The sequence below is a fragment of the Perognathus longimembris genome, chromosome 3, assembly GCF_023159225.1.
Source record: "Perognathus longimembris pacificus isolate PPM17 chromosome 3, ASM2315922v1, whole genome shotgun sequence".
NCBI classification, from domain to species: Eukaryota; Metazoa; Chordata; class Mammalia; order Rodentia; family Heteromyidae; genus Perognathus; species Perognathus longimembris.
This window is the reverse complement of record NC_063163.1, coordinates 86679985-86699263: the sequence shown is the minus strand read 5'-3', so window position 1 is coordinate 86699263 and position 19279 is coordinate 86679985. Positions and strand designations below refer to the sequence as shown.

At 49.9% G+C, this 19279-nt stretch overlaps 1 protein-coding gene across 1 annotated transcript in view; it reads right to left on the bottom strand.

Moving 5' to 3' along the window:
* Positions 1-2: 2 nt before the first annotated feature.
* Positions 3-19279, bottom strand: part of Tmem120b (transmembrane protein 120B) — a 28807-nt gene continuing 9530 nt past the window's right edge. Inside the window, exons 2-12 of the mRNA XM_048343005.1 lie at positions 16814-16932; positions 14096-14212; positions 10608-10667; positions 9913-10008; positions 8432-8521; positions 5636-5701; positions 5194-5255; positions 3065-3157; positions 1842-1906; positions 1399-1467; positions 3-1152 (exon numbers count right to left, since the gene is read on the bottom strand). Of these exons, the coding sequence (XP_048198962.1) occupies positions 1039-1152; positions 1399-1467; positions 1842-1906; positions 3065-3157; positions 5194-5255; positions 5636-5701; positions 8432-8521; positions 9913-10008; positions 10608-10667; positions 14096-14212; positions 16814-16932 (951 nt within the window). The 3' untranslated portion in view covers positions 3-1038. The remainder of the gene's footprint in view (positions 1153-1398; positions 1468-1841; positions 1907-3064; positions 3158-5193; positions 5256-5635; positions 5702-8431; positions 8522-9912; positions 10009-10607; positions 10668-14095; positions 14213-16813; positions 16933-19279) is intronic.

The following is a 19279-nucleotide window of genomic DNA, read 5'->3' as shown; positions in this document are numbered from 1 at the left end:
CAACAGGAGCGCAGGAACCCGATCGCCCCTTTCTAGGGACAGTACATACCTCGGGCTTATTGGAATCACACCCTGGGGGAGGAGAAATCTTGTTTTCAAAGCATAACTGAAATTTAAAACTCCTCTGAGGGCCCGGCCTGTCTGTGGTTACCAGTGGCATATGCATCTGTAGGGAAGGTGCACTTAGGGGCAGCACTTCAACAGCCCCAAGTGGCTTCTCCATCCTCCCCACCAGAGCCTGAAGCTAGATGGTGACCAGCACGCCTGCCCAGCCTCACCGGGCAGGCCCTGCTCAGAACCTGGGGCAGAGAGAGGGAAACAGTGGGCACACTCCATGATAGCCTAACCCAGCCAACAGGGAACTTCTGGGTCCCCCTTCCTGAGGTCTCACAGCAGGTTGGGACCAGTGGATTTGAGTCATCGCTACACCAGAGTCAAACCACCTAGGGGCTGGGGCGCCCTCTAGCGGTGACTTAAAACCTCGGCCCCTTAGGGCCAACAAGCGTGTGGAAGGAAGCAAGAGGCAGAGACAAGCATTAGTTCTCTGAGAACTTAAATAAGCCCCGCCATGGATGGCAGGGCATGGAGGGGCTTACAGCAGAGGCAGGCCCAGGGGAGGGGGCTCCACAGGATGCTGGAGGTCTCATCCCACCTGCCCAGGACACAGTAAGTTGCAGGTCAGAATAAAACCAACCCTGGCGAGGCACATCCAAACCCCAGTGAGGGGTTCAAATGACAGGAGTGGGCAGAGGGGCTCCCTGAGGCTTCCGGCCCCTCCCGGAAGACTGACCCAGACTTGGTCATTGCCAAGAGCAGCGGGGAAGCTGGGAGGACCGGCATTAAATAACGTCATAAATAGGGAGGCTGGGGTGAGTTAATACTGTGCGCACAGGCGGGCTTCAAGTTCCTATCCCGCCAGGGACAGGGGCCTTGGTCCTGCTCCCAGCATCGCTGCGGCCCCCGGCCACAGCAGGGAGTGGACTGGAGTCCCCAGCAGTTCAAAGTTCAGAGGCCCCCTGGGGCAGCGAGTCCTGAGGCTCAAGGCTGCTTCATCTTCTTTCTGTTCTTCTGGAGTTTGGCGTGCACGACTTTGAGTGTGGTCAGGAAGTTGCCCAGGAAGAGGATGAGGAAGGTGATAGCCAGCACAAATACCTGGGAACCCAGAGGAAGGCAGCCAGCCCAGAGGGAGAAGCCAAGTCAGCTCCCAGTGAACAGCCTCCTCCCAACACCCCCAGATGCCCAGTAAAGCTGTGGGACGGCCAGCAGAAAACAGGTGGGCCAAGGTGGAGGGAACAGGGTCTGACAGGGTCCTGGGAGATTTGATGGAGTGAGCCTTGTTTCATAGACCCCTGAGGCCCTCCCACCATCTCTCAGACTCCCCTCCAACACAATCCATACCTGCCATTCTTTGCATTCTTCATGGCTGGAGAGCTCAAACAATGTTACAGCATTGTAGAGTTGCCAGAACTGGAGACAAGACAGACATGGCTCACCACACTGACCCATCCCCTGCAGGCCCGTAGGGAAAGTGGGGGAATGGGCTAGCTCTCCAGCTTCAGATATCACTGAGACCCTGCCCTCCTTGCTCCTGAAACTGCAGGTGTCTTAGTCACTGCAGGTCTGAGGGCCAGCTCCACTTCCTGTCCTTAACGTCCCTGGCGCCAAAGGAATAGGGAAAGAAGCTCCCCTGAGGTGAGACTTTGGGTCACTCTGGAGCAGGAAGGAGGACCTCAGATTTCCCCCAGTACCAAGGGAGTGAGGAGCTGGGGTGAGCAGTCTGTGAAGGAAGTAGAGGCCTGAAGATCTTAGACAAGGGTACCCACCAGGTGTAGAGGACTTACGTGGCCACAGAAGAGGAAGGGCAGGAGGAAAGTGAGGCCACGCCACATCCAGGACTGGAAGCCTTCTGTGGAGAGGAGGGAGGAGCTGAGGGCCGGCCGCCTCGCCAGTACCTCCACCCCAAGATCAGCCAGGTCAGGGCCCCCTCAAGGGGGGTGAGTATGCACCAGGGGGACACCAGAGGACCTGCAGGGACACTAGGCCTGCTGGCCAGGAGTCAAGTGGCCTGGCCACACCGAGAGGCACCAGGAACATTGGCCACTTCCATCATTTGTGTGGGATTTTGTCTGTAGGCGCAGGAGTTTGTAGGCATCCTTTCAGTCACGTCAACATAGAGCCTGTTGCGCAGTGCCTGGATGGGAGGGGTGGACTGGCAGCAGTTTTCCTAGAAATAGTTTCCCCTGCAAGTCTGGAGGGAAGGAGCACTTCCAACTGGGAACCCCATGTGTGAAAATAATTAGGCATATCTCCCCAAATACACAGGTAGATATAGTTACATAAATTTATCTCCCAATGTACATGTAGATGTTTATATAAATGTATGTTCAATGGATTCTATACATATGTGTATGTCTGTGTATTTTTAAAAATTTTTTCTCATTTTTTTTCTGTGCTGTCTTAAGGCTTAAACTCAGGGACTGGGAGCTGTTCCTGAGCTTTTGCTCAAGGCTAGTGCTCTACCACTACAGCTACAGCTCCACTTCCAGCTTTTTTTTGCTGGTTAATTGGAGATAAGAGTCTCAAGGACATTCCTACCTGGACTTGCTTCAAACCTCAGTCCTCAGATCTCAGTCTCCTAAGTAGCTGGGATCATGGGCATGAGCCACCAGCACCTAACTTCTTTTTCTTTTCCTTTGAGATGTGTTGCCCAGGCTGGATCAAGGGATCCACTAGTCTTCACCACCCAAGTAGCTAGCTAGGAGGGGAGGTATACTATGTGTGTATTATGTGTATCATAAAATACAAGAAAAGTAGACATTTAAATGGCAAAGGGCCAAGACCTAGCACCTAGAGCCAGCCTCAAACTTGGTAGTGTCTGAAACAGAATCCATGGTGAAATGAGATAAAGGAAGGCAGTCCTGGCTTTGCTACATGGAAATACTTAATGTCCTTGCAGAGACAGGCCCCCAGCGGGGGGGTGGGGAGTGGGAGTGAGGGATAGCTGAGTGAGTCTAGGTTCGTCCAGGCTCATCCCTCCACATCCCTCCACTTAATGGCTACTCACCCACAGTGAGGTCCAGGTGATTCCTTTCCCCCAGCGCCCGTAGCCGGTAGAGGCAGCCCCTCTGGTAATAGTACTGGAGGAACTGGACACAGCCTGCAGAGGGCGCACAAAGCCCAGGCTCAGCCAGAGATTCCCGGGACAGGGCAAGGAAGCCTCTCTCCCCTCACAGACCTTACCAAACTGCAGGCTGGTGGGGCCCCAGCTATAACCCTCCCTAGCCCCTACCCAAGACGCACATGTAATCTCATACTGGTCAGAATCTTATCAAATACGAATAGTTAAGATATGCTTGCTGGAATGCCAGATGCCCTGTGCGATGCCGGGAGTTACATTCCATGCACAAATACACAAGACAGTTCCACAGAGGGAAAATTTGTAGTGGCTAAAAAGGAGGAGGTACTAACATAGACAATGGCCATGATAAACTGTCAAAATAAAAAATCTAAAAGTAGGGGCTGGGAATGTGGCTTAAGAGGTAGAGTGCTTGCCTAGCATGTATGTAGCCCTGGGTTCAATTCCTTAGCACCATATACACAGAAAAAGCCAGAAATGGCGCTGTGGCTCAAGTGGAAGAGGAAGAAGAGGAAGAAGAGGAAGAAGAGGAAGGAGGGAGGAGGGAGGAGGGAGGAGGGAGGAGGAGGAGGAGGAGGAGGAGGAGGAGGAGGAGGAGGAGGAGGAGGAGGAGGAGAAAAGAAGGAGAAGAAGAAGGAGAAGAAGGAGAAAGAAGAAAGAAGAAGCCGCCGCCAGGGACAGTGCTCATGCCCGGAGCTGGGAATAAGGTCTAGTGGCAAGAGTGCTTGCCTTGTATACATGAAGCCCTGGGTTCAATTCCCCAGCACCACATATACAGAAAACAGCCAGAAGTGGCACTGTAGCTCAAGTGGTAGAGTGCTAGCCTTGAGCAAAATGAAGCCAGGGACAGTGCTCAGGCCGAGTCCCAAGCCCCAGGAGTGGCAAACAAAAAACAACAACAACAAAAAGTAGGTCAAAATAGTAAAACCCTATCTGCAGAAAGATTCCATAGTTGTAATATATGCATAGTGTAAAACATATATATACACATATTAATAAATAAAACATTTGAAAGAACATAGATCTTAACATTGATCATTCCTAAGGAAGGACTATATAGTTTTCCAGTATTGGCTTCATACATTTATATCTGTTTGCAGACAAGTTTTGCTTAAATTTTAATCTTTTTTTTTTTTTGTTTTGTTTTGCCACTTGAGCCACAGCGCCACTTCTGGCCATTTTCTGTATATGTAGTGCTGGGGAATCGAACCAAGGGCTTCATGTATACGAGGCAAGTGCTCTTGCCACTAGGCCATATCCCCAGCCCCTCTACTCTGTTTTTTGGGGGGTTTTGTTTTGTTTTGTTTTGTTTGCCTGTCCTGGGCCTTGTACTCAGTGCCTGACCACTGTCCCTGGCCTCTTTTTGCTCAAGGCTAGCACTCTGCCACTTGAGCCACAGCGCCACTTCTGGCCGTTTTCTATATATGTGGTGGTGGGGAATCAAACCCAGGGCTTCATGTATACGAGGCAAGCACTCTTGCCTCTAGGCCATATTCCCAGCAATTGTAGTCTTAAATGGGCTGGTATAGTGGTTCGTGCCTATAGTCCCAGAACATGGGAAGTAAAGAAAAGAGGATTGCTTAAGTCCAGAAGATAAAACCCAGCCTAGATTACATAGTGAGACCCCCCTTCCAAAAAAGAGGAGTGGAGGGGGCTGATCTGGGCCATAGCTTAGTTTAGTTTCACATTTAATTTGAGCAATCCTCAAATGAAATTTTATATATTTCTCTCTCTCTCTCTCTACACACACACACACACACACACACACACACACACACGCACACACATTTCCATTTTAAGATTTTAAACTGGGAGACAAAATTGTGTGAACCACTCAGTTTCCCCAAGTTGCACTTAGTTCCATCTGAGCAAGGCTGGCAGGTGTGGGTTTCGTGCAGGGGGCCGGGGGAGGCTAATCTGAGGGAACATGGCTCTTTTCTGGATCCTCACCTTCCTCCCAAGCAGGCCAGCACTGATGTTTACTGGGTACCCCACCCCTCTGGGAGAAAAGCCCCAGGAAAGCAGGGTCCCTCCCCATATCCCAAGCTGACACTCACTCTGGAAAATTGAAAATGCTAAAAACTGATTACGAAACTTCTGATAAATTAGTCCATTGGGCCTGAAAGAAAGAAGAAACAAACAAACCAGAAGTGAGACACACTGTGAAATCTGCCATTCATCCCCACCCCATTCTGACCCAGGTTCCAGCTTTCTGTCCCAGGGCTGGATCAGTCACCACCTGGTCTAGAACCAGGGGCCCTCACAGGGCACTCAGGAGCCTCATGCTCACCCTCCGGGGAACAGGCAGGGATGGTGAACTCCCCCTGAACCCCCCCCCCCACACACACACATACACACTGGCTGAGCAGGGCCTAGTTTGGGTTAGACAGACTCCAGGCCCTCCAGACCCTGAAGTCCGCCCTAAGGCCCCACCCATATCTACATCCTACACAAGCCCCAGCTCTAGCAGCGCCCAGGGAGTCAAGAGGCAGAACTCACCAGGTCAGCATGACTCCAGACAGGAACGTGGAGACGTAATGGTGAGACACCCACCAGCCTTTAATTCTTGAGGAGAACAAGAGAAGGAAAGCTCAGGTGGGGAGAGAAGCAGCTCTGTCTCTGCTTCCAGCCTGGGTACACGGGGCAGCACTGTAACTGGGCAGTGGCTGGAGGCGACCTCCTGGACTAAGGGACCGAACCCAGTTATACTTGCCCTGTGAGATGCAATCCTGCACTGTGGCCTGCAGACTGGCCCAGAGACCTCCAGGGCCTCGGAAACCCTCAGAACACACCCTTCACATCACCAGGCCTTAGCAAGCCTGCCTCCCTGCCCTCTAGCCCCCAGCATCCTGGTCCTCCTAGAACCAGCCACGCCTGCTGCCACCCCGGGCCTGTGCAGGACTGAACTGTGTTCCTCCAGATTCCTATGCCAAAAGCCAACTAACTCCTCAGAACTGGAAGGTGACTATCTGGAGATCGGGCTTGTAAGGAGGTAGGAGATTAAGGGAAGTCACAAAGGTAGAGCTCTAATCTAGCATGACTGGTGTGTTAGGAGACATGAGCCCTGCCTGTGTGGAGGAAAGACAGCTTGAAGACACAGCCACACCTGGATTCCATCCTAGACTCAAGGTAGAAGTGTCCATTGTCTAAGATGCCCAGGAAGTGGGACTCTGTGACAGCAGCCTCACCCAGGGCCTCCACACTCACTGTTTGCACTGAGACCTTTGCCTGCCTGGCTGGTGCAAATTCAAGCTGCAGACCAACTGTCACCTCCTGTAAAAGGCCCTCTCAAGTACCTTGCTTCCAACAGATGCATAGCCCCACTCCTGTTTCAGTTTCTTCACAGTGCTTACACTGTGGCTACCTATGTGGCTACCCTGAGGCTTGAACTGTGTTCCTCAGCTCTCAGCTCTGCCATCTTGGCCACCCCTGTACTCCCTTGTCTGCAGTGGCTGGCTTCGGACCCCAGGCACCAAAACTGGCTGAAAAGCAGCTTTTCCTTTCACAGCTCGCTACGCCCCAAGGCCCAGCTCCAGCAGAAGCCACCCATAAAGAGCCCAGTGACACTGGGGAAAAGTAGAAATTGCCTTTCCCCAGTGTGGCAGTCACGATGCTTCCTGGCCAGTTGCAGCCCTGGAGCTCTGGGTTGGTTGTGTGTATGTGAAGTGTGTGTGTGTGTGTGTGTGTGTATAACACTTAATATTGTGGTATAAGTTTGACACTAGGCAATTTGTCCATTTCAAGTACACAATTCTGTGGTTTTTACTACCTTCACAGAACTGTACAATCAGCACCCCAATTCACTTTGTTTGTCCCAACCTAGGGTTTGGACTCAGGCCCTAGGCACTTTCTCTGAGCGTTTTTGCTCAAGACTAGCACTCTACCACTTGATCCACAGTTCCACTCCAGGTGGCTAATTGGACCCAAGAGTCCCAGGAACTTTTCTGCCTGGGCTGGCTTTGAACTGTGATCCTCAGATCTCAGCCTCCTTAGTAGCTAGGATTACAGGCGTGAGCCACTGGTGCCCAGCTTCACAATTCACTTTAGAGGTATCTGCCACTCCCAAAAGAGAGCTGCACCCATAGAGGCTATGTTCTGGGCCTGCTTGCCATATAAATTAACCTTGCAGGGGCTTGTGGCCTTGTTTTGATGAGCAGACCACAGAAGACGGAAGAACAGGTGCACGTACGCCCAGGAGGGAAGGTCATCACGTTCTGGCCTCTGGGGATGAGATGGCTGCCCTCCCTTGGGACCTGTTAGCCATGTTTGCCTATGTTCTGTTCACAAGAGACAAGTACCAGGCACTCTTCAGCCCCAACTGGTTTCTGGCATGGAGTTCAGGTTACAGAGACAAGTGGAGGGACTCCTCCCCACCTCCTGCCCTCTCTACATGTTTGTTCCACAAATAGCACCCTAAAAAGCCAGTGAGGAAGTGGCGCTGTGGTTCAAGTGGTAGAGCATTAGCCTTGAGCTGAAGAGCTCAGGGACAGGGCCCAGGCCCAGAGTTCAAGCCCCACAACCGACCAAAAAAAAAAAAAGCCAGTGAGAGCTAGGCACCAAAGGCTGGTGCTAGAAAAGCCAACATAGGCCGAGTGACTACGCACATGCCTGTAATCCTGACTACTCAGGAAGCCGAGACCTGAGAAGCCAGCAAGGGAAGAAAAGTCCTTGAGATTTTTTATCTCCAATGAACCAGCAAAAAGCCAGACGTGATGAAGGCACAAAGGGTAAACAAATGCAGCAGTGATACTCACTAGACACTATGTTGAAAATGAGCTATACAACTTGTGAGTGGGGATGGGAGGGAGAAACTGAGAAAGAGTAAGGATTAGGGTGACATTGCCCCAAAAGAAATGTACTCTTTACCCGATTTGTGTAACTGTAACCCTTCTGTAACATCACCTTTACAAAATGATTAAAAATAAATAAACAAATACAAATTTTAAAAAGCCAAGCCAGGGGCTGGGTATATGGCCTAGTGGTAGAGTGCTTGCCTCTTATACATGAAGCCCTGGGTTCAATTCCTCAGCACCACATAAATAGAAAAAGCCAGAAGTGCTGCTGTGGTTCAAGTGGCAGAGTGCTGGCCTTGTACAAAAAGAAGCCAGGGACAGTGCCCAGGCCCGGAGGCCAAGCCCCAGGACTGGCACAAAAACAAAGCAAAAAGCCAACATGATTGACAACTTGTTATTCATGTAGCCTAGAACTCCCTGTAGATCTCCCCCACCCCCCAACGTTGGTGCCCTATGGGCAGGGCCTGTCACCTCCATATTCCTCTCCCCCCACCCCCCTTACCTGGAGCCGTTGCTGATGAGGATGCTCTCCCGGATGGTCAGGGTGCAGTAATACCACACGAGCAGGAAGTTAAAGATCTCATCCGTCACCCTGGCACAAAGAAACAGCCCCGGGAAGGGAGCAATGTGAGATCCAGGCACAGCTGGCCCGTCCTTATCCCAGGAGTTGCGTTGCTGATCCTTGTGTATGTGTCTACACTGGGACTTGAATTCAGGGATTCATGCTTGCTAGGCATGTGCCCTACCACCTGAACTTTTTGCTATAGTTATATCTGAGACAGGATCTCACTCTTTCTGCCTAAGCCCTACCTTGGAGCAGAATCCTCCTGCTTACATCTCTCATACACATGAAATGCACACATTTGGCTTGCTCTTTGTCTTGCCTTGAACCATGTGATCCTCCTATCTCTGCCTCCCAACTAGCAGGCATTACAAGGCATGAAGTACCGTGGCTGGACAGTAGGGACTTGGTTACAGTAGCCCTAGGAGATTGACATGGAGGGGAGGGAGAGAAATGGGAATATCCAGAGGCTGGGTGAAGCTGAGAACTTGACAGTCTGCCACAGGCTGCCTCTGCACACCAAAACCTCTACCCCCTTGCAGAGGAGCTTATGAGCAGGCGTTACCAATCTGCGCAGCCTTTGCCCTCAGGGACACAGGCCGAGCTCCAGCAGCAGGCCAGCATGAGCCCAGGGCCTTCAAGGGCCTTTGTTGGGATATTTGTGACCAGACCAGCACAGTGCTGGTCAGGAAATTAACCCTTGACATCTGGGCCAAATGTTAAACTGTATTTGGCTTAACATTTTCTGCCCACTTGGGGCAGAAAAACCAGGACAGAGGGAGGAGCAGCCTGCCAGGGTTGACAGCATGACCCAGCCTGCCTCTGCACCACAGTACTCACAGCCACGACCAGTCACGCAGGGTGTGCTCAGTGAACCGCCACCACCCTGGAGAGGCCCAGCCCGCTGGCACCCGTGTGGCTCGTGGGGACACTGGGTCTCCCAGGGGAACCTGCCCCTGCTAAGAGCCTCTTGGCTGAACTGGATTGCTCTTCCTTACTTTTTTTTGTTTTTTTTTTGGCCAGTCCTGGGGCTTGAACTCAGGGCCTGAGCACTGTCCCTGGCTTCTTTTTGCTCAAGGCTAACGCTCTACCTCCTATGGATAGCCTGTGTGCCTGGCATCCTTCACGCAATGTGACGTTCTCCACATTCAGTCATGTACCATGTGGCAGGGCTTTGCCAGTTTCAGGGCTAGCACTTCATAAAACAGATAAGCTCCTTCCCACCCACACCCCACCCTGACCGACTCTTGTCATGAGAACCTTCTGGTGCCCTTCAAAAGCTCCCTGCTGATGACACAGGTGGACAGGAATGCCACTTGGTGGAATGCTGATCCCCGTGCACCCTACACCTTAGCACCACATGCCGCCCAGGCAGAGACCCTGCATCCCTAGGGACTCCTCCATCCTGCCCTGCCCACTACCTGTAGTAAAGGACGAAGCGACACGCCACTGCACCCAGAAGCAGGATTATGGTCAGGTAGAGCTTAAACTTCTCATACTCGTCCTTGTAGGCAAACCTGCCAAGACACACCCAGGAGAGGTCCCCAACTGCTCTCCCCAGGACCCCCAGAGGGCAGAACCTTCAATTCCACCAGACCCTAGACCTACTGCCACCCCCATCCCCCTCAAGTACCTGCCTATCCCACCAGAGGGGAACCTGCCATCTAACCAGTGATGATCAATGAGGCAAAGAAGATCAACTACAAAAGACCCCCTGTCTTGGACCCATGGGTACCAGCTCTGGACCCATGTAGGGGCTTATGGCAGAAGCAGGGCAGGGTCTCCCCTCTCAAACAAGGGTCTCTGCCACTGGAAGTGGATAGAGAATTCAGGTGGACAGAACCCCTCTCTCAATTCCTATGAGAGAGATGCTGTGATCAGAGACAGAACAGAGCAAGGGCCATTCTCATGGGAAGTGGACAACACTACTCACCAGCCTATGGAAGGGAGGCAAGGAGGGAGAAATAAAGGAAAGGGAAGGAAAACAGGGTCAAGACATTTTCATCTATTCAGAAATCAAAGCTTGAACCCATCTTCCATACATGGAAAGAGCAAGATGCCCAAGTTCCACTTACAGGCCTGTGGGGGTCCCTTGTGGGGATCTAGGCTTACTCACTTGGCCTGGTTGCTGAGGAGGGTCACATTCACATTGCCAAGGACCAGATTCAAGTAGAGCCTGGAAGGAAAGACCGGTGAGGGTTGTGTTGCTTAAGGGCCCAGGCAGCCGCCCACCCCAAATCATTCATACTTTCTGAGCAAAAGCTGAGCTCTGCTCATTAGAAAGTCAGATGCTAAGCTGGTTGGCCACGGGCTTCCCATCTCCTGAGAACAGTGACTTTCAAACCAACATGCCAACTCATTTATTTCCTCTATTGTCAGTGAACATGTGGCTGTTTTCCAGTTTTGGAGGGTGATTTTCTCTGTGTGCTGAGTACCAAAAATCTACTTTCAGCCCATTTCTGATATGTAAAACAATATAATTGACTAATGTCCTTATGCTATTAGGTCCCTAGACTTATTTCTACATCCAACTGCAAGTCTGGCCCCTGTGTCATCTTTCCACTTGAGCCATAGCTCCACTTACAGCTTTTTGGTTGTTAATTAGAGATAAGAACATTCTCATGGACTTTCCTTCCTGGGCTGGCTGCAAACTGAGATCCGCAAATGCCAGCCTCCTGACTAGCTAGGATTACAAACATGAGCATTTTGCTCAAAAATAGTGTTCTACCACTTGAGTCACAAATGTACTTTGGTTTTTTTTAGGGGTTAATTGGAGATCAGTGCTAAAATATCCTTTTCAGGGGCTTTTCTCTCACCTTCTTCCTCTCCCACATTTTTTTTGTTCCAGTCTTGAGTCTTGAAATCACAGCTGGCCGCTGTCCCTCAGCTTTTTTGCTCAAAGCTAGTGCTCTACCACTTGAGTTACAGCTGTACTTTGTTTTTTTTTGTTTTTTTGTTTGTTTTAGGGGTTAATTGAAGATAAGAGCCTCACAAATTTTCCTGCCAGAGCTGGCTTCAAACTACAATACTCAGATCTCAGGCTCCTGAGTTACTGAGAGTATAAGCATGAGCCACCAGTGCTCAGAGTTACATACTCAACTTGTATCTTTTTAGCTTCCACATGCAAATTAGATCATGCAGTATTTTTTTTTTCTCTGTTTCTGTCTTATTTCACTGAGGCTCATCCATGTTTTCAGTTTGGGGCTGTGACTCTTTTTAAAAATATTATTATTATTATTTTGCCAGTCCTGGGGCTTGAACTCAGAGCCTGAGCACTGTCCCCGGCTTCTTTTTGCTCAAGGCTAAAAATCGATCACTTGAACCACAGAACCACTTCCGGCCTTTTCTGTGTATGTGGTGCTGAGGGATCAAATCCAGGGCTTCATGCATGCTGGGCAAGCACTCTACCGCTAAGCCACATTCCCAGCCCTCTTTTTTTCTTAATTGAGATATAATTCAACATGCCATATAACTTACCCTTTGAAAACACACAACTCGATTTTTCTAATATTCTCTCGGTGTTCTACCATCACCACCATTACCTAATTCCAGGACATTCCGTCACCCAGAAAGAACCCTGTGCTCACCAGCAGTCTCCCGCATTTGCCCTCCCCAGCCCCCAACTGCCAATTCTCTCTCTGTTCCTCTGGATCTGCCTATTCTGGACATTTCATACAAAAAGCACTATACAATATAAAACTTTCTGAGTTTCTGCTTTGCAAATCAGAGACACAGAAGACATAGAACGAATTTCTCAGTCACAGCACATCTATGTGTTGAGCTTTCCCAGGAAATGTCAGAACACTTTACAAAACAAAGATTTGCTTGCCTTCCTTCCCTGCCTTCACCTGCCTGAGAATGTAGTGGTGGGAGCCAGCATTGCCCATGGATGGGATAAATGGCCATGAGGCGGAGAACCAGTCAGCTGGAAAAAGTGGACTACAAACATGAGAGTAATTACACAGCTAGGGCTCCAAGGTGTATATGTATGTGGAAGTTTTGCCACTTTGTAGAAGTAACTGGAGTTGGGTATAAAGTGGACAATCTGCCAGGCGCCAGTGGCTCACGCCTGTAATCCTAGCTACTCAGGATGCTGAGATCTGAGGATTGCGATTCAAAGCCTGACCAGGCAGGAAAGTCCATAAGACTCTAACCTCAAATTAATCACAGAAAAAGCTGGAAGTGGTGCCGTAGCTCAAACTGGTAGAGCACTTAGCCTTGAACAAAAAGCTCAAGGGTAGCACCCAAGCCCTGAGTTCAAGCCCATGACCAACACAAAATAAAATAAAGATGGCAATCTATTTTTCCTGATTGGCACTCACACCCTGTACCCTATAAGAACAATGCAATGCTCTTCAAACAATCATTTCCCTCAAGACACAGGACCCACATGGCTCAGCCAATCAGAGTAGTGCATTCTCCAGATGGGTTTGAATGATCATGTGACATCATCTAAGCCAATGAGAATCACTTCTTAGATTTTTTTTCCTAGAATTTAGGACTACACTTTCACTACTTAAGGATCCTTGAGCTGTTCAAACCCACAGTTGTTGGGGACTGGTTTTTCCAGAAATTGTCTAAGAATGAAATTTACATACTAAAAACCAAGGTGAAAAAGAAAGCTAAATGTGACAAGTCTTAACAGTGTCATTTGAGCAGCAGGATCTAGCCATACCTGGAGCTACACCTGGACTTTTCAGTTACATGAGCCAAAATCCCCCACTTTTTTCTTAGGCAACTTTGAATTGTGTTTTCAGGCATTTGTAGCATAAAGATTCCTTAGTGAGGAAAGATGCACAAAGGCCTTGTGAGACAGAGGCTGGGAGGCATCCTAAGCAACACTGTAAAAGAAGTCATGAATAATGAGCTGTTGTTTCACTCTGCACAAAATTACTGCCAGTTAACCAAGGAATTTTTAATCCAAATACAGAAAAGAAGGAGGAAGAGGAAGAGGAGGAGGGCGAGGGGGAGGGCGAGGGGGAGGGGGAGGGGGAGGGGAGGGGAGGGGGAGGGGGGGAGGGGAGGGGGAGGGGGGGAGGGGAGGAGAAAATAGAAATTGGGTTAAAATGTAACAGGGCTCTAGAGCCACCTGCCATCGTGGTGGGCGTAAGAGGGACCTCCCTCACCTTCCTAAGGGAGTTCCAGGGGAAGCTCTGAGTACATCCCAAGCTGAACCAGAAAACAGGGTCAGGGTCCAAATGTCTCGTGATCACAACCTGGCCTGGCCAATTGTGGACTATGCCATGTGGAAAGGATGTCCTCTAATGTTTCTGAACCGTACAAAAATCTGAAGCAATGGATGTTAGGCACAAAATGACAGAAGTCACAGGAACATCCATCCAGCACAGCCAATACGTGCTGGCTGTCTTGGGAGAGAACGCCTTCCCTCCAGACCCCAGGTGCACACACACCCAAGTGATGCCAGCTTCCCAAGAGTCCTCCAAGAACACTACTGTCACCAAGTGGGGCCTGGGGCCCCTCCTGGGCTCAGAGGAGACAGTGGGAAAGGCCCTCCTTCCTGTCCCAGCTCCCTGCTTTCCCCTCAGTCTCAAGCCCCAGCAGGGTGGGAATGCCACAGCAGGGGTGGGAGGGCTCTTGACCTACCCGTTCTTCTTAGGCAGGTAGGCTTCCATGTCGAAGAAGACATTCTGCCGCTCCTTGATGTGTGTGCCCATCTGCTGGACGAGCTCTGCCTCCTCCTGACTGGCATGGCGCCTATACCTATGGCAGGAGGTGGGAGTGAATAGGTGGGGGTTTGTTAAGATGCAGGAAGGCCCTGGATGGCCTGGGCTCATCCACCAGCACCAATGCCTCTCACAGCCTCAGGTCTCCATCTGTACCCTCTGTTCATGGTTTGGGCTTCATCATAGCCTTGTGACCTTGTTAAAGTCCTTGAGCCTTAGACCATAGCCCTGTGAGGATGATGGAAGTGCAGTGAATACACTAGGATGATGCTCAGCACACGGGAGGGACTTGCAGGATATCAGCTAGCAAAATTATTTTCCTTTCCAGTACTGAAACAGAACCCAAAGATTACTAAAGGACAGAGTTAGAGATATGTAAAAGTATAAACAGTCAGCGGCGACTGTTACCCTATGGTGAGATACTACTCTCAAAACCAAGAAAACGAGTTGAGAGCTGTCCCTCATAGAATCAGAGGAGGCCTGGGTCTAGAACACTAACTCAACAAGTTACCTTCTACCTGGAGCCTCTCAGATGGCCAGGAGTGCTGCCCAGTGTCATTCTGGCTGATTCCACAGGGTGAGAAGGGCTCCTCGCAGCCTTGGGTGAGCCATCTACAGCGCTCAGGCTAGTCCTCCACAGACAGAATGGTTAGTAATGCTGAGGCTATGCTGAAATCGGCTCGGGACCCTGAAGGCCTGCCACCAGGAAGATGTGCTTTGCTGAGAGCAGCAATATGTTCACAGGGAACCATCTACACTCACTACCCCATGATTAATAGGTGCCCCATGTTGGGGATTATTATGGCCTGGGAAAGGCTGCCCTTCTACCAGCCTTGGGACAATGGAAGTCCCTCCCACCTTCTGGCCTCCACCCCTTGGGAGGTGAACACGTGGGTGCCACCATGATGGGGTTGTCCTGCCCACAAAGGGAAGTTTCGTGATGTCACTTGATGAACGTGACCCCCTAGCCTATGACTGGCCCTTTGGCCAGCCCCCTTTCTTTCCCGCCATTACTTCTATATAAGTGCCCTTCCATATTAAAGTCTTTGAGACGCTTCCCACCACCGCAGCGTGTCCCTGATGCCTTCCTTTTCGCCTCCGCCCTTGGTAACATGTGGGGGGACTGGGGGGAGGGGAAGCATCAGCAACCCTTCCTCAACTTAGCGCAGGTCCATGTGAGCACGCCTTTGGCCTTCCGCTGGCGGAGGGCCAGGCTGAGTGCTCTTTCATAGAGTTTGTGGTTACCATTCTCCCCGTGGGAGGAGAAAGGGATCGTCCAGATCCCAACACCCCATTTCCCAAATGGACAGCTGAGGCTAAGGGTATGATTAGGAACCTTCCCCAAAACTACCCACCAAAGGGAAAAACTGAGCAGGAGGTACAGACTCGGGAATGGAGGTCCAGGGAAGAGATCAGGAACAAGTTGCTCAGCCTAACTTTCCCTGCCTGCCTAGCATCTATGGGACCATCCAAGAGGTGATAGAACTTCCCAAACCACAGAGACAGGAGGCTGAGAAGCAAACGCTATGGGGGAAACAGGGCTAAGTCATAAGCTCAGGTATGTCTATCTCCTCCAAGGGTGCCAACTTAGAATCTCCAGCCCCAGAGACCCTAAGGGGAGCCCCCATTGCCCTGAGGGATGCCTACTGTTCATGTGGCCAGGATAGCTGCTTATAGCAAGCAGCACCTAGCCTTACCAGAGGAATGGCGGCTCATCCTTTTCTCGCATTTGGATCAAATGGATTGTCCCACCCCACCAGGTCCACAGCTGAGTGATCCTGCCCAAGCACAGCTCAGCAATTAGTTCCCAGATGTGCACGTAACCAATCCCAGCTAATGAGGACCATACTCAGAACTTCTCCAGTACTGGAGGCAGAAGTTCTCATTCTGCTGGGGTGGCCAGACCTGTGAGAAGTGAGACTGAAGGATTTGAACTTGGCAGGAGTGTAGCCATCTCAATGACCAGAAGGGGAGAGTCAGCTTGAGAGCAAAGCCAGTCTAGGGGAAGGCAGAATTTAGAGGAAAGTAACAGATTCCTACTAGCACCTTTTGACCCCTAGATCCAGCTTGCCTGACCCTACTCGGTTTTTTCCACTAAAATTTCTGTCCTCTGCCTAAGTTAGTTTGTAGAGCTTTTTCGTTTGGTTGGTCTTCTGTCTGTTTTTTTCCAGTGCTAGGGATAAAACCCAGAGATTAGAAATGCTAGCCAAGTACTCTACCACTTAGCTATGACCCTAGCTTTGGGTTGTTTGGTTGGTTTTGTGCCAGTCCTGGGGCTTGAACTCAGGGCCTTGGCACTGTCCCTGAGCTTCTTTTGCTCAAGGATAGCACTATACCACTTGAGCCACAGGACCACTTCTGGCTTTTTCTGTTTATGTGGCACTGAGGAAACAAACCCAGAGCTTCATGCATGCTAGGCAAGCACTCTACCATTAAGCCACATTGCCAGTCTGTTTTAATTTGTTTGTTTGTTTTTAATAAGGACTTAGTTTGAGGCCAGCCCAGGCAGGCCTCAAACTAGAACTCCTCCTGCCTCAGTCTCCAGTGTGGGGATTACGTGTGCCCTACTACACCCTACATTAGAATTGTGTTTCTGTTTCTTAGGGGCACCTTCTGAGTCACTGCCCCACTCACTGACCTCTGGAGTGTGTGCTTCAAGTCCTTAAGGCGCTTCTTTTGTTTATTGATGGAACTGCTACACAGGGTCTGCAGTGCCGTCAGCTCCTCCAGTTTCTGCCTGTAAATTCTGTGTGTCTCCTGTAGGAAGAATGCACACGGGTCATTTTCATAGGTCAGGAGACAGGACAAAATAGGTCACAGGTTGATAGCTACAACAGTACAACCCTCAAGGATGTGGTTTAGAGAACTGGGCCTGGAATTGAGGAAGGCAGCATGTATAGTAAGTACCTGCTGCTTTTTCCTACAGAGGTATCATTTCCTCTGACGGTAACAGCAAATAAATATGGCCCAACCCTCTTGTCAATTCTTAGTCCATGTGGTTAGGTAGAGCTGAGGATCTAAAACTCCCAGAGTGGTCATGTGGCCCAGACATAGCCAATCAGTAGCCTCCAGTACCCAGCAACTGATTGGTTCAGAAGTGATCAGATGGTTTCTGCCAATCCAATGAGAGCCTGCAGCCTGGGACTTTGGCTGGAAGGGCTGGTTCAGGGTGCTTTTTGCCCCTGGGCTTGCTAGGAGGGTAGAAATTATACCTGGACTATGGGTAGGAAGAGGCTTCCTAAGAATGAAGCCAAACAGGAAATGAAAGTTGAGAGATGGCAAGAGTCAGAATTCTTTAAGAAGGAGCATAGAGGAGGTAATGAGGTTGTGGGAGCACTACTTGGAGGGAACTGGTGCCCATCTTGCATTAGTTGAATTAGGCTTCACAGGGCCATATTACTTTGCAAGCATCTCACCCAAACATGCTTTTTTTTTTTTTTTTTTGGCCAGTCCTGGGCCTTGAACTCAGGGCCTGAGCACTGTCCCTCACTTCTTTTTGCTCAAGGCTAGCACTCTGCCACTTCTGGCTGCCAAACATGCTTTTAGACACACACACACACACACACACACACACACACACACACACCCTCTCCATGTGATGCTGTCTGTCCTCCTCCACTTTACAACTCAGCAGGAGGTTAGATGTGGCCAGATGAGGCCACCTGTGCCTGGACCATACAAGCTGCAAATCTGCAAGCCATGAAACCTTTTCCTTACAGAGAACTCCATCTCAGGCATTTTGTTATAGACACACAACATGAAGTTCAGCACACAGACTTCAACAATTCTGCAACACCACCAGATGTATGAATTGGTAAATTTCTTTTCACTTTCTAAGAGCTGAGTTTCTGAGCTTTTTGGTGAAGGGAGCTCTTGCTAAGTCGGCTAGGAAAAGCACACTCCTCATCCTTAAAGCCATCTTGTCTACTGCAGACCCCATCACCCCATAAACTCACTATCTCTTTCTTGTAAATAACTGGTCCCAACAGTGGCTCAATGGTCCTCACAGTCCTAGAGTTCCCTCACTGCACATCCCATGGGCGATACCTCTGTGGTGGGGAAATAACCCATACAGAGGATGAAGACCAAGAAACTCAAGTCAATGCCAACACACACAGCTTCAATGGCTGTTCTCTTAGCTGGCTGAGAAAACAGGGAGGACAGAGCTTAAACTCTCACAATGTGACAAGCAGGTCCAAGTTTCAAAGCTAAGCCAGCACACAAGGAAAGCTGAAAGGCAGCAAAATGAGAACAGTTAGGAGTGACATCCAGGGACAGGAATCTGTGCATGAATCACTTTGTAAGTTCTCAGTTCTGGACTGTCTTCCCTGTTTAACAAAGGATCCTGCTGGGCAGGCCAGACTTCCAGGGTGTGGCTTCAGACTGAAGGCTTTGGGGAGATAAAGGCCCTCTGAGGTGTTAGCTTCTAAGACTATAACTGTGGAGTCAGTGGCCAGATGCTCACTGGGCTTCTTCATTGTTGATTAATATTTAATTCCACATGGGCTGGGGATGTGGCTTAGTGGTAGAGTGTTTGTCTAACATGCATGAAGCCCTAGGTTTGATTCCTCAGTACCACATAAACAGAAAAAGCTAGAAGTGACACTGTGGCTCAAGTGGTAGAGTGTTAGCTTTAAGCAAAAGAAAGTCAGTGACAGAGCCCAGGCCCTGAGTTCAAGCCCAAAGACTGGCGAAAAATAATAATAATAATTCTGGGGCTGGGGCTATGGCCTAGTGGCAAGAGGCCTCATATACATGAAGCCCTAGGTTCAATTCCCTAGCACCACATATACAGAAAATGGCCAGAAGTGGTGCTGTGGCTCAAGTGGTAGAGTGCTAGCCTTGAGCAAAAAGAAGCCAGGCATAGTGCTCAGGCCCTAAGTTCAAGCCCCAAGACTGGCAAAAAAAAAAAAAAAAATTTAAAACACTGAGCCAGGCATAGGTGGTTTACACCTGTAATCCTAGCTACTCAGGAGGCCAAGATCTGAGGATTGACATTCAAAGCCAGCCCAGGCATTTAAATCTATGAGATTCTAGTCTCCAATTAACCACCAAAAAGCTGGAAGTATAGTTGTGCCAAGTGGTAGGGCACCAGCCTTGAAAG